Raw genomic sequence first — 14,210 nt, forward strand, 5'->3', positions numbered from 1 at the left:
ATTCTGAAATTTTATCCATGGTATTGGCCCAACACACAAGTCTCTTGTTAATAATAAAGTAAATATTTTACTGAAGATACACAAGAGAGTTATCCCTCTGTAGTAGTTGACATCATTAGAAGCACCTGCTTTATGGAGCAGAACTAAAATACCAATAGACCAAGTTTCCGGGAGGTGTACCTCATGAAACATCACATAAAATAACAATTCTAGGTATGGGACAAGTAAATCAGCCGAATGTATAAATAATTCAGAAATGGTGTCATCTATTCCTGGAGATTTGTTGCATTTTAAATGATGGATGCTGTTTAATATTTCCTCTTTTGTTAAAAGCATATTGAGAATATCCTCTGTAATATCTTTAATGACATCATCATTGGTACAATCATCTTGTAAGATTCTCGGACCAGTTGATGTTTGTTCACCAGCAAACAAATCTCTAAAATGTGCAAAAAAGTCGGCAATCTTAATATTATTTTGAACATAGCTTTCAGCTAGCTTTTAGCTTCAGGGTGAGCGGGAGATGAGGTGACTCTGCACGTGACTGGATAGAAAAGTCATTGGCAAGCTCAAACACTGCCGCAGATACAATTATATGATCTATTACACTTGCCCCATTTTGCCCAGTGAATGTATAATCCCTAATCTCACGGTCAGTTCCTGATCTTACGTTCATGACATGAACGGTGCATAACGAGCACAACTCTAACAAACATTTACCAAAGTTCTTTACATTCTTATCACTTGAGAAACGATTTAAACTAAAATAATCCCAGCTTGAGTTACCTCGCCCCAGCCCTTCGATATATTCAATAATGTCATCTTCTGCAAAATCCGACTTCGTACCTGTTCTGGCATTATAGTCTCCACCACAAATAACAATAGCACCTCTTAATTCGGATAAAATGTCCAACAAACTGTTTTGAAATATAGTGATGCCATTTTTACAATCAACAGATAAAATGGTGAGTGAGTTGGGTTTAACGCCGTTTTTAACAGTATTCCAGTTATATCACGGTGAGTCAGCTTAATGTGGGAGGACAGCCCGAAGTGATGCAGGTCTCAGACGTTTACCACTTCGGTGAAACCCACAAGCACGGGTATGGTGCTGACAAACCTAAAAACAATCGGGGCGACCCGATTTGAACCCACAATCATAGGTTTCTGGCGTGCCCAAGGGACGCAACTCTGCAGAGCGAATCGCGGCGCCTTAGACGACTGGGCCACCCGTGCCCCCGAGCGCTGCTGAGCCTGTAGTTGAAGTAGTTGCACCGGGAGACGGGGAAGGTGTCCTCTGTTACCGAACGGTTTCAGCAGCCAGTTACACATAGGATAGGTTGGGCTTCCTATCAAAGCGACAGGAAAATCAGCCTCAAAGTGTCTATCACCTACAAGTTAAATCCATTCTGGTGATGTTGTCAGAAGACGCCCTTGATCAATTGCAAACATTCTGGCATTATGGACGCGCCATAACCAGTCAATACACAGATCAGTAAATCTGTAGCAGACATCACATACAGCCAGCATAATGATCGAGTACCAGTCTTTGCGATTGGCATCTTCTGTGTGACAATAGCATGGACAATTGATGGGGGCTTGAGCTGCATCTATTGCACCAGCACAGTTTGGAAACTTCCATTTGTTCCCGAAACCAGTGAAAACGTTTTTGTGGTCGCGACCTTCAGGGCCCACTTGAACAAAACAACCTTAGCGCTACAATTATTGTAAATCCTTAAGATCGAGATCTTAGGCTTCGGCTAAAATCGCCATCCACTTACACAAAAAGACTGTAGGCTGAGATCATTATAAATTACAACTGAAACTTACAATGGGTCCGGACCAATCTTAAGTAGCTCAGTTCATTGTAGTCCCTGAATAAACTTGACAAAATGGCGTGCATGTCTTCTTTACGTTCAAACATTGCCTTTATATATGATTGAACTGTACGATTCGAATCGACACTTCAACAACACGAAGAACGCACCACAGATTTAACGTCAGAACATACTATTAATTGCGATAGTGAACCAGATAACTGTCGACCCGAGAGCTAAAATACCATTCTAACTCGACCCAATGCTGAAGGAAGTGTGTGACAACACAGCTTGTCGCTAATGGGGGAGGATTAAAATGTCGTCTGCAAGCGATTAGTAATGACCATGACCTTTTGGATAGCTCAAGGGCAGATAATCATAGTTTATACTTTAGATGGGAGCGGTTTTCCTTTGTATTTGCCATCGCCCGTAGAGTAGAATCTTCCCTGCCCAATGAATTAATGGTGTAAAATCGCTGATCTCCGTCTACGTTTCGTTTGGGTCCCTTTTGTGTCAATGATGTTTTCTGCAGTCTATCATTGCAATAATCTGCAATTAAATACAAGCATAAGTGCACAATCATGCAGGTTCCTTGCTCATTCTTAAATCTGAAATCGAGTGGAACAAGGGACGAGCGGTTTTCAGGTATGACCTTTAAATAAATGCACGTATTCATCAAACAAAAAAGTACATATGATCGATGAGACATTTAAATTTGAAAAAAAATACCTTAAAAAGTAAATGCGAAGTTGAAAAGTTCACACGCAGTGATTATATACTAACCCAAAAATGAAACTGCATTTAAATAATTAAAATAATACAAAAAGTATAAATCACAGGAATAAGAGATGTAATTTAAAACCTGAATGTGCATGAGTGATACTGAAAAGTGAGATGATCGTGCCAATGAAAACGCTTTTGACGTTGGAAGGCGTTATGCACGTGAGGTAACGAGCATGATTTGGATGTGAAAAATCGTGCAATGCATGCAATAGTGCGAGTGAGATGCCTACTTAAAAGCCCAAACATGACCATTCGAAACGTCCACATTTTCAACTGAAGATGTCGACGCAGCCCGCCCCAACGCCATGCCAAGACTAACAACAGCTGAACGTCCTATGGCCCTGGGTATGCTACGGTCCGGTACCACCCAACGGGAGGTTGTTCAGCATTTCAGTTGTCATCGTAAAACCATATCCGCATTAGTCTGTCGTTATGTACAACAAAATGACGTCAGAGACCATAAACGTTCAGGGAGACCGAGAGTTATCACACCTGCTCGAGATCAATGGATTCGACTGGTTCTCCGAAATCGGCGTCAAGCAGCAACAACAACAGCACGTAGCATTCCTAACTGTAGACGGATTCGACCACAAACTGTCATCAACCGCCGAAAGGTTACGGCCAACGTGCTAGGAGACCTGCTATTCGTCCCGTTATGACATTACGTCATCGCCGGGCACGTCTACAATGGTGCAGACAACATGTCAGGCAGCCTCTGTACTTGTGGAGACGTGTGATGTTCACTGACGAGTCACGTTGTGTTTCATGCAATATCATTGCTTTTGAATACATTTCATATATATATATATATATATATATATATATATATATATATATATATATAGTGTTACTTCGATAAAGCAATGCCCTATTTCACTACATTTACTATTCACTGACATGACATCGTTAGAGTTTTTCACGTCTTACTCTTTTTTAAACCTTCAGTCATGCCGATTAAAAGAGTTGGTGTCAGTAACCCTAATATATATATATATATACATACATACATACATACATACATACATACATACATACATACATACATACATACATACATACATACACATATATATATAAATGTATATATATATGGGATTTGTTTAATGAATACCTTATGAATACCTTTATAGTGTTACTTCCATAAAGCAAGTATATATACAAAATAACAGACGTCAAATTTAAGCCTTCTATATTGTGCTACCGTTACTCACAAAATAAAAGCTCCAGTCAATAGTGAACGAAATCCCAGTGGGGGCAACTTTCATTATACGACTCTTCATCTACATTAAGCGACTCTTGCTCAGAAGTTGTTTGATCAAAATTACAACATTATCAAGGCCTCTGCAAAACCAACAAAATGTGTGTTTTTTTCAGGTGAATAATTGATTCCACAATCCATGGTTGTGACGGGTGCCACTTTTTAGGAAGGATACGCTCATCTTTTCGCGACCACCTGGTGTCATCATTATTGCTTTTGGCAGTGATTTCTATTGTATAAGGAAAGGTGCCTGTCGCTTTTATCTAAACTTCGTTAATGTATCTGGAATCCGAAGCAGTACTGATTGAATGTTGTGGTGTTTGTTAATTAGTAGAGAAAAGATAACTTACATGTGTGAGAGCGTGAGAGGGCTTCAAGGGTAATTCTAATCTTATCATGGTGTAGGAATTCGTGTAGGGAATCGAACCTTAACATAGCTCTACCCACAAGGCTACCACACACCCCATGTGGCCTGTGTGTAATGCAGTTTACGTCATAGCATGTTGACTTCAGTAAGATCCACAGACCAGGATAATGGTCAAGAGGACTTGGAACAGAGAGCATACTACCGATTAATATGGGAGGAACACTTGTGAGAGCTATCACTAAATAAAATGGGCATCGTATTTTCAGGATAGACTGAGTGAATTTGTGTTATGAAGCTTTAACAATGTTCCAGTCATTTCGTTGAAGGAAACACTTGGATGTACATGTAGCTTCATGCTCTGCACGCAATTTAGAATCGAAAATTGCTAAAAGGGGCGTAAAACCATCCTCACTTACTCAACTCAAGACCGCCTCTATATATAGCTGTGTGTGTGTGTGCGTGTGTGCGTGCGTGCGTGCGAGCGTGCGTGTGTGTGTGTGTCTGTGTGTGTGCGTGTGTGTGTGTGTGTGCGTGCGTGCGTGCGTGCGTGTGTGTGTGTGTGTGTGTGTGTGTGTGTGTGTGTGTGTGTGTGTGTGTGTGTGTGTGTGTGTGTGTGTGTGTGTGTGTGTGTGCGCGTGTGTGAGTGTGTGTGTGTGTGTGCACGTACAGTACTTTTCAAAGCGTGTATAGCATGTTGAATGGATGACCCCAGCCCATATAGGGTAAGAAGGCAATGAAAGCTTGCCAAGCCTTTCAAACAGTGAAATAAACACAGAACTCCAATTATTAAAAAATATTTAATATTCAAACGACATTGATGCCTCTTCGACAGGATGTTTATGTGAAGATCCAGAGAGTCAGTAGAGGGATCAGTAGCAGGACTGCTGTGAATGCTGGGATGTCGCCAGCGCTAGCATGGGGGTACTGGCCAAGGTGAGGACCTGTAAGCAAGACATTAATTAAGATAAAATCATTACATGATATGAAATAACTCTATAAACCTAGCTCATGGTGATCACTGTCAGCTGACAATGAGTGCAATATTCATCGTTTTCAGCTTTTACATCAAGTATATGAATGTCACATATCGCCTCAGTGTAAGCGAGTGAATTATTATTAACGTCGCTTCGGTAATATGTCAACCGACAGCGGTGAGAACAAATACACGTACATCAAACATGTTTAAACAAATCGATACCATTACTAACTGTTACACCACAGACTTTTCCGTCAACTTGAAGATAATTTGGCAGGTAAACAAAACACATTTACAAACAGACTGAGTAAGTATTCATATAACTGGCAATATCGCCATCTTGTTTTGCAGTGTTTCCATGGAAACGTAAGAGAAATGAAACTCTTATTTGTATAAGGCGTTCTACATATATTGCTATGAGTGAGTGAGTGAGTGAGTGAGTGAGTGAGTGAGTGAGTTGGGCTTAACGCTGCTTTGGACTGTATATCAGTTATATCACGGCGTGTCAGCTCGATGGGAGAGGAAAATCCGAAGTGATGCAGACCTTAGTTCCTTACCACTTTGGTGAAACTCGCGAAAAAAATAAAAACATAAGCAGTGATTCGGAAAAAAACCCGTTTCCGATTATGATCCCTGATTTGAACCACCATACGGGTTTGGCGACAGCGATTAAGATCAACGACGGCATTCGTGCCCAGGCTATTTGGGTGTCTTAAAGGCGTCTCTGAACGCTGCTTAAAACACAAAAATGAGACGTAACAGTATCCTGTTACTTGACATACATTGGTTGACGCATACGTTCTCACTATTTGTTATAACTATCTATCGTGTGCAGAGACGGAAATCAAATGTGTCAACGTTTTGAGGTCACTTGTTGCTTTAGGTTTCCTGCCTTTGGGTATCGCTCGAAGGCTTCCTTTAAAGTGGCGTTACACCGTGGCGTTACACCGTGGCGAACACTGGCGTATATGGTGACTGGAAGACGGTTCTTACATGAGTCTTTCAGTTGCAGTGAGTCCATCCACTGTCTGGCTTGTGTGAAGGCAGGGTCATCCATACACGATGTCAGCTTGTTCAGGCACATCACAACCATGTCAGCAGCTCTGCAGGGAGACAAGTTAAAGAATCAAGAATTTCCGTGAAGAAGGTGAGTTGAGGTGAGGCGAGGTGAGGTGAGGTGAGGTGAAGTGAGGTGAGGTAAATGGGGTTTAACGTCGCGTCCAAGATGGTTGCACTCGTAAAGCGACGTGCATGGAGATGTGCGTGTGGATGATTCAGACACGTCACAAACATATCAGCAGCTCTGCAGGGAGACAAGTTAAAGAATCAAGAATTTCCGTGAAGAAGGTGAGGTGAGGCGAGGTGAGGTGAGGTGAGGTGAGGTGAGGTGAGGTGAGGTGAGGTAAATGGGGTTTAACGTCGCGTCCAAGATGGTTGCACTCATAAAGCGACGTGCATGGAGGTGTGCGTGTGGATGATTGTACTAGTCCGGACTAAAGCCGGTTTTAAAGTGCTAGCCCACTGAGATACCATACCGCAGTTTAACATGAATACCCAACTCGGACGCAGTATACTGACTCCGAGCCGACCAGACCTTGTTTTAGCCCCTTAATGCCGTGCGCCAGACAGGGTAACAACAATTACCATCTTTTAACGTCTTTTGGTATGACGCTGTCCGGGCGGACGTTCTACCACTAGACCACGGAAGCGGCCCCCACTTTATGTGGATGACATGTTCTGTTTTATTGATTATCATGGATTTTGTCGCTTGTATTTATTTGATCAAAACAACTGATGTGATGTCAGTCATATGTAGCTTCGGCCTATTATGTATTCGCACCGACCATGGAAGTTTAACGTAAACTTAAAACCTTCGTAGCGCAACGATTCTCGAAGCTCTACAGTTTAACCGTGAACTGCAGTGGACAGTATTTAACCATCTACCGAGGCGTCATAGAGGTGAGGTGAAATGGGGTTGACATCGGTTTTGCTTTCACAATGGAGATTTCTTATAATTTATGAAAAGGGTTTTGTCGCTTATCTTTAAAAGTGGAAGGTGGCAAAGTTATCGTCGCACCTGCAGGTGCTGTCAGTGGACTCCGTGCCGTCGCGGATGGAGTCAGCGAGGCTGGTGGTGCAGGAGTTGATGGCGGCGACGTCACACTGGCTCGGGGGCATCGTTTGCGCGTAGCTAGTAGCTGCAATGAAGGAAGAGTCAATCTCAAACGTCATCAGAACGGGTTCTATGCAATGCTTGGAATTTAATACTGATGGATTCTAGAATTCTAGCATTAAATTATCACAATTATATATGTACAGGTGTTCTTTAGTACTGAACGAAGAACACGGGTGGCCGTGTCGCCGACAACGCATGTACAGCGGCGAACACGACACACACACAATATATACATCATGGGCAGCACACACAGTATATACACCGTGAACTGTATTTACAGAACACACAATATATACACTATGAACTGTATATACAGAAAACACAACATATAGACTATGAACTTTATATACAGAACACACAACATAATTATACACTATGAGCTGTATGTACAGAACACACAACATATTCACTATGAACTTTATATACAGAACACACAACATAATTATACACTATGAGCTGTATGTACAGAACACACAACATATACACTATGAACTGTATATACTGAACACACAACATAATTATACACTATGAGCTGTATGTACAGAACACACAACATATACACTATGAACTGTATATACAGAACACACAACATATACACCATGTACAGTGTATATAGCGCACACAATTGCAAGGTATACACCACACAGAGGATATTCACAACACATAGCACATACAACATACATACATCAAACACAATATATACTCCACACACAACATATCCACCACCCACAGGTTATACACCACCCACAGCATATGCAATATGCACCACATATTCACCGCACACGGGATATTCACTCCAAACAGTATATACGACATGCACAATATATACACCACACGCGACATAGACAACATATTCACCACACAACATATACAACATACACAACATTCAACACACACAGGATCTACACCACACAATGCATGTTCAGTACAAACATATATACCATACACAGCATACACAACATACACAACATTCAACACATACAGCATATACAACGCACACAACATATTCAACACATACAGCATATACCACGCACAACATATTTACCACACACAGCATATACAACACACACAACATATTCACCACACACAGCATATACAACACACACAACATATTCACCACACACAGCATATACAACACAAAACATATTCACCACACAAAAAATATACAACAGACACAACATATTCACCACACACAGCATATACAACACACACAACATATTCAACACATACAGCATATACAACGCACAACATATTCACCACACACAGCATATACAACACACACAACATATTCACCACACACAGCATAAACAACACACAACATATTCACCACACACAGCATACACAAAACACACAACATCTTCACCACACAAAAAATATACAACAAACACAACATATTTACCACACACAGCATATACAACACACACAACATATTTACCACACACAGCATACACAAAAGACACAACATCTTCACCACAAGAAAAATATACAACAGACACAACATATTTACCACACACAGCATATACAACACACACAACATATTTACCACACACAGCATATACAACATACACAACATATTCCACACACACAACACTACAACATCAACTCCACTCACAGCATATACAACACACATAGCATATTCACCCTGACAGCATAATATACATCACACATGACATGTACAGCATACACAACATATACACCACACCCAGCAAATACAATATACCTAACATATTCCCCACACACAACACTACAACATAATCCCCCCTCACAGCATATACACCACCTACAGCACATACAACATACACAACATAGCCCCCGATCTCAGCTAAAACGACGTACGCAACATAAACACCACCCACAGCATATACGACACACACAACATATCCCCCACTCACAGCTGAAACGACGTACGCAGCATATATACCACCCACAGCATATACGATATACACACACAACATATCCCCCAATCACAGCTTATACAACATACGAAACATATTCACCACACACAGCACATTAACCACAGACAATGTATACAACATGCACAAGAGATTCACCACACACAGCACTACAACATATTCACCACGCACATATATTACACACCACACACAGCATATACAACATACAGACAGACATTTTCTTCGTATATGTTGGCCATCAGGTCAATACTTTAGTGACAGTTTTACAAAACTTATGTACATACACAACATATTCACCACACACATGATAAGGGCCATTGTTAATGTGGACAATGAACGTCAAATGACGTTAACTGATGTAAGGAGAGAAGTACATTCTTGCTGACTGCATTGACTAATCCCCATGATGCATACAGCATTCTATCTTACCTGAAAGCATAACAGCTGCATAAAGCACAACTTTCCACATTTTGTCTCGGTAGTTGAAAACAACCTCTCTCTGTGAATCCAACTATAACGAAATGCAGGACGCCTGAGACGGTTCAAAGGCTATCAAAAACGGTATTGCGACATCCCGGGAACGGGTGGCAGTGTTGTGCGAGAGAATTTGTGAGTGTTTGTGAGTGTTCCTTTGTGTGGAATCTGCTCTGTTTAAACACATGAATCAGGTCACTGTATTCACCATGGCTGTGTTAGTTTAGTAATGTGATCCATGATGCGTGATGACGCGATGATCATGACCTGGTGACTGGTCAATCAGACTATATACGTTCATATTATGTTTATCTCTGAAATAGTTTTTTTAAGGATTCGAGTTCTTAATGTATGTAAACATTTTGTGGAATGAAAATACACTTGTAATCAAAACACGATGGCTAAATCTGTGAATTAAGCCAGAGCCTTCTCTTGTACCTATCTTCTGTCAGATTCAGAGCGGCATTTCAATCATTGCATTTTGTCCAGCATTTATTGCTTTACGAAACAAACTTTGAATGTTGTAATCCGCCATGCTTGTTAACGTCTTCTGATGTAACTGAGGTCAAACTCACGTTAAGGAACCCTCATTACGGAGCTTCACCACGGTCAAAACTGCACAACATCCTTACATTATTTTCAGAAGTGCAAACAAAACGATCCCTCGCAAAGCAGAACGGGGTTATGAGTATAAAGTACACTATGCATATCAATGGAGAAGGTAAATATCAGCCTTTACCTATGAATAACATTACTTGTTAAATGCTTTTGTTTAGGTATGGACTATGCTTGATTTATCTGTATAGTGTGCTGTAATTTTGGTTAAACTTTGATGTAATATGACTTAAGTTTCTTATATGACTGTACATTCTTTGTAATCAGCCAAGTATTACCAAACCCCTTATTGTGGTATAGCTCGTCACTAGGGCTCATCGTTAATATTTGAACAGAACATTCTTGGTAATCAGCCAATTATTACCCAACACCTTATTGTGGTATAGCTCGTCACTAGGGCTCCTCGTTATTATTTGAACAGAACATTCTTGGTAATCAGCCAAGTATTACCCAACCCCTTACTGTGTTATAGCTGAATTCACTAGGGCTCCTCGTTATTATTTGTTTAATCTCAAACCAATACCTTCTCAAACTGCACACGTTGTGCAAAAAATGTCGGCTTTGTCGTCCATTACCCCTAAAGGCTAATGGACAGCGCGCTGTCAATACTGAGAAAACATTTATGTAGATACCGATGACGCAGATTGTTTTGTCAGTGCAAGACAAACAGTGGATGTACTGTTATAATCACGTAGGAACACGAGCCGTAGAAACTAGAGTTGGGTATGGAATCCTAGAAGGGACATTGTCGTGTTGTCGCGTTTACGAAACTGAGCCAAAACTCACCAATTTATACAAAGCGCGACAGCACCCGTTGGTGAAAAAAACAAAACATTATTCAAAGCCCAATAAGGCGAAATTGGTCAGAAGTCGCGTTGTCGCGTGGTCGTATTAGCGCTGTGGTTAATCAGGAAATTTTTTTCATGTTTTTTTGCTAAAAACTGATGTACCTTCTAGGTTTCCATAGCCGGGCGGTATCCTCTCGCTCAAGCACTCAATTACACAGGGTATGCTGTGTTCGGACGTTATCCATCAACCTGGCATGACGGTACACTCTTCTGCGGCGGTGTATGTGTTCGTTGACGTGACACGGGATTCAAGCTGTTGTTCTAAGGGTGCGATGTGAATACCCCTTAAGCTTGAGCGCTCTGATTGTGACCGGCAATAACGTGTAAGGATATCATTAGAACTAATAATAGACGCCATTGAAAAATCGAAAGGAAAACCAAGACAAGAGTTGTTGGAAACGAAAACGCATACCCAGAACGACAGCGTTCAGGTTTCCCTGTATAATCACCAAATCAGTCTTCTGACCTCCACAAATACCGCCCCACACCATGACACCTCCCCCGCCGAATGGATGGACCTCACGAATACACGACGGAGCCAAACGTTCCCATCTGCGTCGATAAACTCGTTCTCTGCCGTCATTTCGAAACAAGTTAAACCGACTTTCATCAGTAAACAGCACTCGACGCCAATTTCTCACTTGACACGTCGAACCTGCCTCGTCCATCGCAGTCTCAGGCGTCGATGTTGAGCAGTCAGTACCATTCCTCGGAAAGGACGATACGCTCGGATTCCAGCAGCACGAAGTCGTCGTAGTACTGTACGTTGGCTAATGGGATGTCCCAAAGCTGTTGCTGCCGTCGCCGTTACGAATCTGAACGCAGGTGAATGAGCCGTATCTGACCGTCTTCCAGTGGTGTTGTCACTAGGGGGTCGTCCGGTTCTAGGCCTGTCCTGTCTAGTTAAAACCCCCGAAAAAGATAGATGCATGAAGTAAAATGTATTGAAAAGATCAAAATCTCAACGAGAACAGTATGACAGTCATACAACATCCAATATTGGCATGACAGTTGTTCGTATTGAGGTGGGGTAGCAAAAACAAGCTTTCAACGTAATTAACAAAGGGCAGACCTATCTAAAATCGTTCAAGTTCAATGACACGTCACAATGACCATAATCTGCTAAAAAACACGTAAAAACGCTCCGGCGCACAGAAAAGTCAGTCGTCTGATGATAAGTCACGTGGGAGAAGATGCCATTCTTCTTGGGCGGCCTGGATCAGTTCTTGTCGGTTGGTTGGAGGATGAGATCGCTGTCGAACACGAGAATCCATGACATCCCAGAGGTTTCCTATTGGGGACGTCTGGGGAGTGAGCAGGCCACGGCAAGACGTTGACGTTGTTGGCTGCAAGGAAATTCTGTACGATTTGAGCTGGGTCTGCTGGGTCATTGGGGTCTGCTGGGTCTGCTGGGTCTGCTAGGTCATTGGGGTCTGCCGTTGTCATGCTGGAAAGGACACAACGTGGCAGCTGATAAGAAAATGGCAGGACATCCATGTAACGCTGAGCTGTCAAATTTCCGTTAACGGTGACCAGTGGTGTTCTCTCCTGACCACAAATTCCTCCCCACACCATAACATCCCCTCCACCATACGCCACGACCTCCTGGACGCAACCTGCCGCCGTTCGTTCTCTCTTTCGGCGGTAAACACGTTGTCTTCTATCAGCTCTGATCACACTGAACCGGCTTACATCAATGAAGACGACCCTCTGCCAGTTACGTCAATGCCACAGACGTACATTGCGGGCTCATTTCCTTCTCTGAAGACGATATTGCGCTGTAAATAACTGTCCTCTGTAAGGTCTGTAAGCCCTAATTCCTTGAGCCTTGAGTCGCCTGGACACTGTCTGTCGACTAAACATATGACACCATTGACGTCACTGTCAGAAATCAATTCCGAAGATTCAAAATACACAAGTACTGGCCTTCACTGCGCGTAGTTACCCTGTGTCTGCCTGTCTGATGTCTGCCCGGTCTGATTGTAACGTTGCAGTAACACGAGTGCAGCCAAAGGTTCTAGCAAAGTGAGCATGTGTTGCTACCATCTTTATCATGCCCAAGGCCCGCTAGCGTTCTTCGGGTATCGACTGTGGCCTTTCTGTGGTGTTTTTTAGTCAGTGTGAGTATCATGCAATCCGTATCATTTTTATACCTTTCTTTGTACGTGTAGTTTCTGTTTCTGTTGTTACCAGTTTCTGCATCGAGCATTGTTCTGTTTGAACGATGTGTTTTGCATTGATTTAGTTTCAACTTGTGTTTTAAATATTTGCAATTTAAGTTTTAAGTGGTAAAGTTGTTTTGGCCGTCAGTTAAGTTACTCTCAATAATTTATACAGTCACTATAGAAACAGCCATCGACAAAACATCAGTGAAACAGAAACCCGTAAGGCAGTTTATTATAAAAGGCCACGAAAATGGCATTTGTTGCAAAAACTTACCAGCAGTATAGTGAGAAAAAGTATTGACGTTCATTCTGTAATACAATTTTCGTGTTTTGGAGGTCCTGGGGCAAAGCGCACGGGATTACGAAATATCAGTATCTTGACTAGTACATTTTCAGTGTTTATTTAGAGCAGACTTTAACGTAGCTCGCCTCTATAGATTCTCCGGACTACTTCAGTATTTATTTGCTTTGACAGAAATTTGCATCAGGGAATAAAAGATATATTGGTCATGATAAAACAAATCTGGACGTTCTGTTCATTCAAATATAAGGACGTGAGGAGGGTGTGACGCTGGGCCCATATACATGTTGACTTGCTATCCAATTTTAACAGCATGTGGTTTTTACTTTATTAGACCAAAACAACTTAAAAAAATTAAGGGGTTGGGTTTAAGATCATGGATCGACCTTACCCGTATTGACGAATTGAATACAGTGGAGATGCATGTTACTCATTTCAAAGGTTTGCCCTAATTCTCACACTTTTTGAATGCTACAACTGCTGCAGGTTTATGTCAATACGAGTTTGTGCTTAGGAGCCA

At 41.8% G+C, this 14,210-nt stretch overlaps 1 protein-coding gene across 1 annotated transcript; it reads right to left on the reverse strand.

Annotated features, from left to right (window-relative positions):
* Positions 1–5,007: 5,007 nt before the first annotated feature.
* LOC124137196 lies at positions 5,008–9,893 on the reverse strand. Its single transcript, XM_046503396.2, has 4 exons — positions 9,717–9,893; positions 7,276–7,396; positions 6,192–6,301; positions 5,008–5,163 (listed from the first exon to the last, which is right to left on the reverse strand). Exons 1-4 carry the CDS (start codon positions 9,754–9,756, stop codon positions 5,060–5,062), a joined length of 375 nt encoding a protein of 124 aa, XP_046359352.2. The 5' UTR covers positions 9,757–9,893; the 3' UTR covers positions 5,008–5,059.
* Positions 9,894–14,210: the final 4,317 nt, after the last annotated feature.

This window comes from Haliotis rufescens, unplaced genomic scaffold, assembly GCF_023055435.1.
Source record: "Haliotis rufescens isolate VD_foot unplaced genomic scaffold, xgHalRufe1.0.p SCAF_5, whole genome shotgun sequence".
In the NCBI taxonomy this organism is placed as follows: Eukaryota; Metazoa; Mollusca; class Gastropoda; order Lepetellida; family Haliotidae; genus Haliotis; species Haliotis rufescens.

What these genes read in the sequence shown, in the direction of transcription:
- LOC124137196 (XM_046503396.2), bottom strand. Translation starts at nt 9,756, where the DNA reads ATGTGGAAAGTTGTGCTTTATGCAGCTGTTATGCTTTCAG. An exon ending in TGCAGCTGTTATGCTTTCAG is followed by an intron (nt 7,397 to 9,716) that starts GTAAGATAGAAT and finishes CCTTCATTGCAG; the next exon opens with CTACTAGCTACGCGCAAACG. An exon ending in TCCACTGACAGCACCTGCAG is followed by an intron (nt 6,302 to 7,275) that starts GTGCGACGATAA and finishes GTCTCCCTGCAG; the next exon opens with AGCTGCTGACATGGTTGTGA.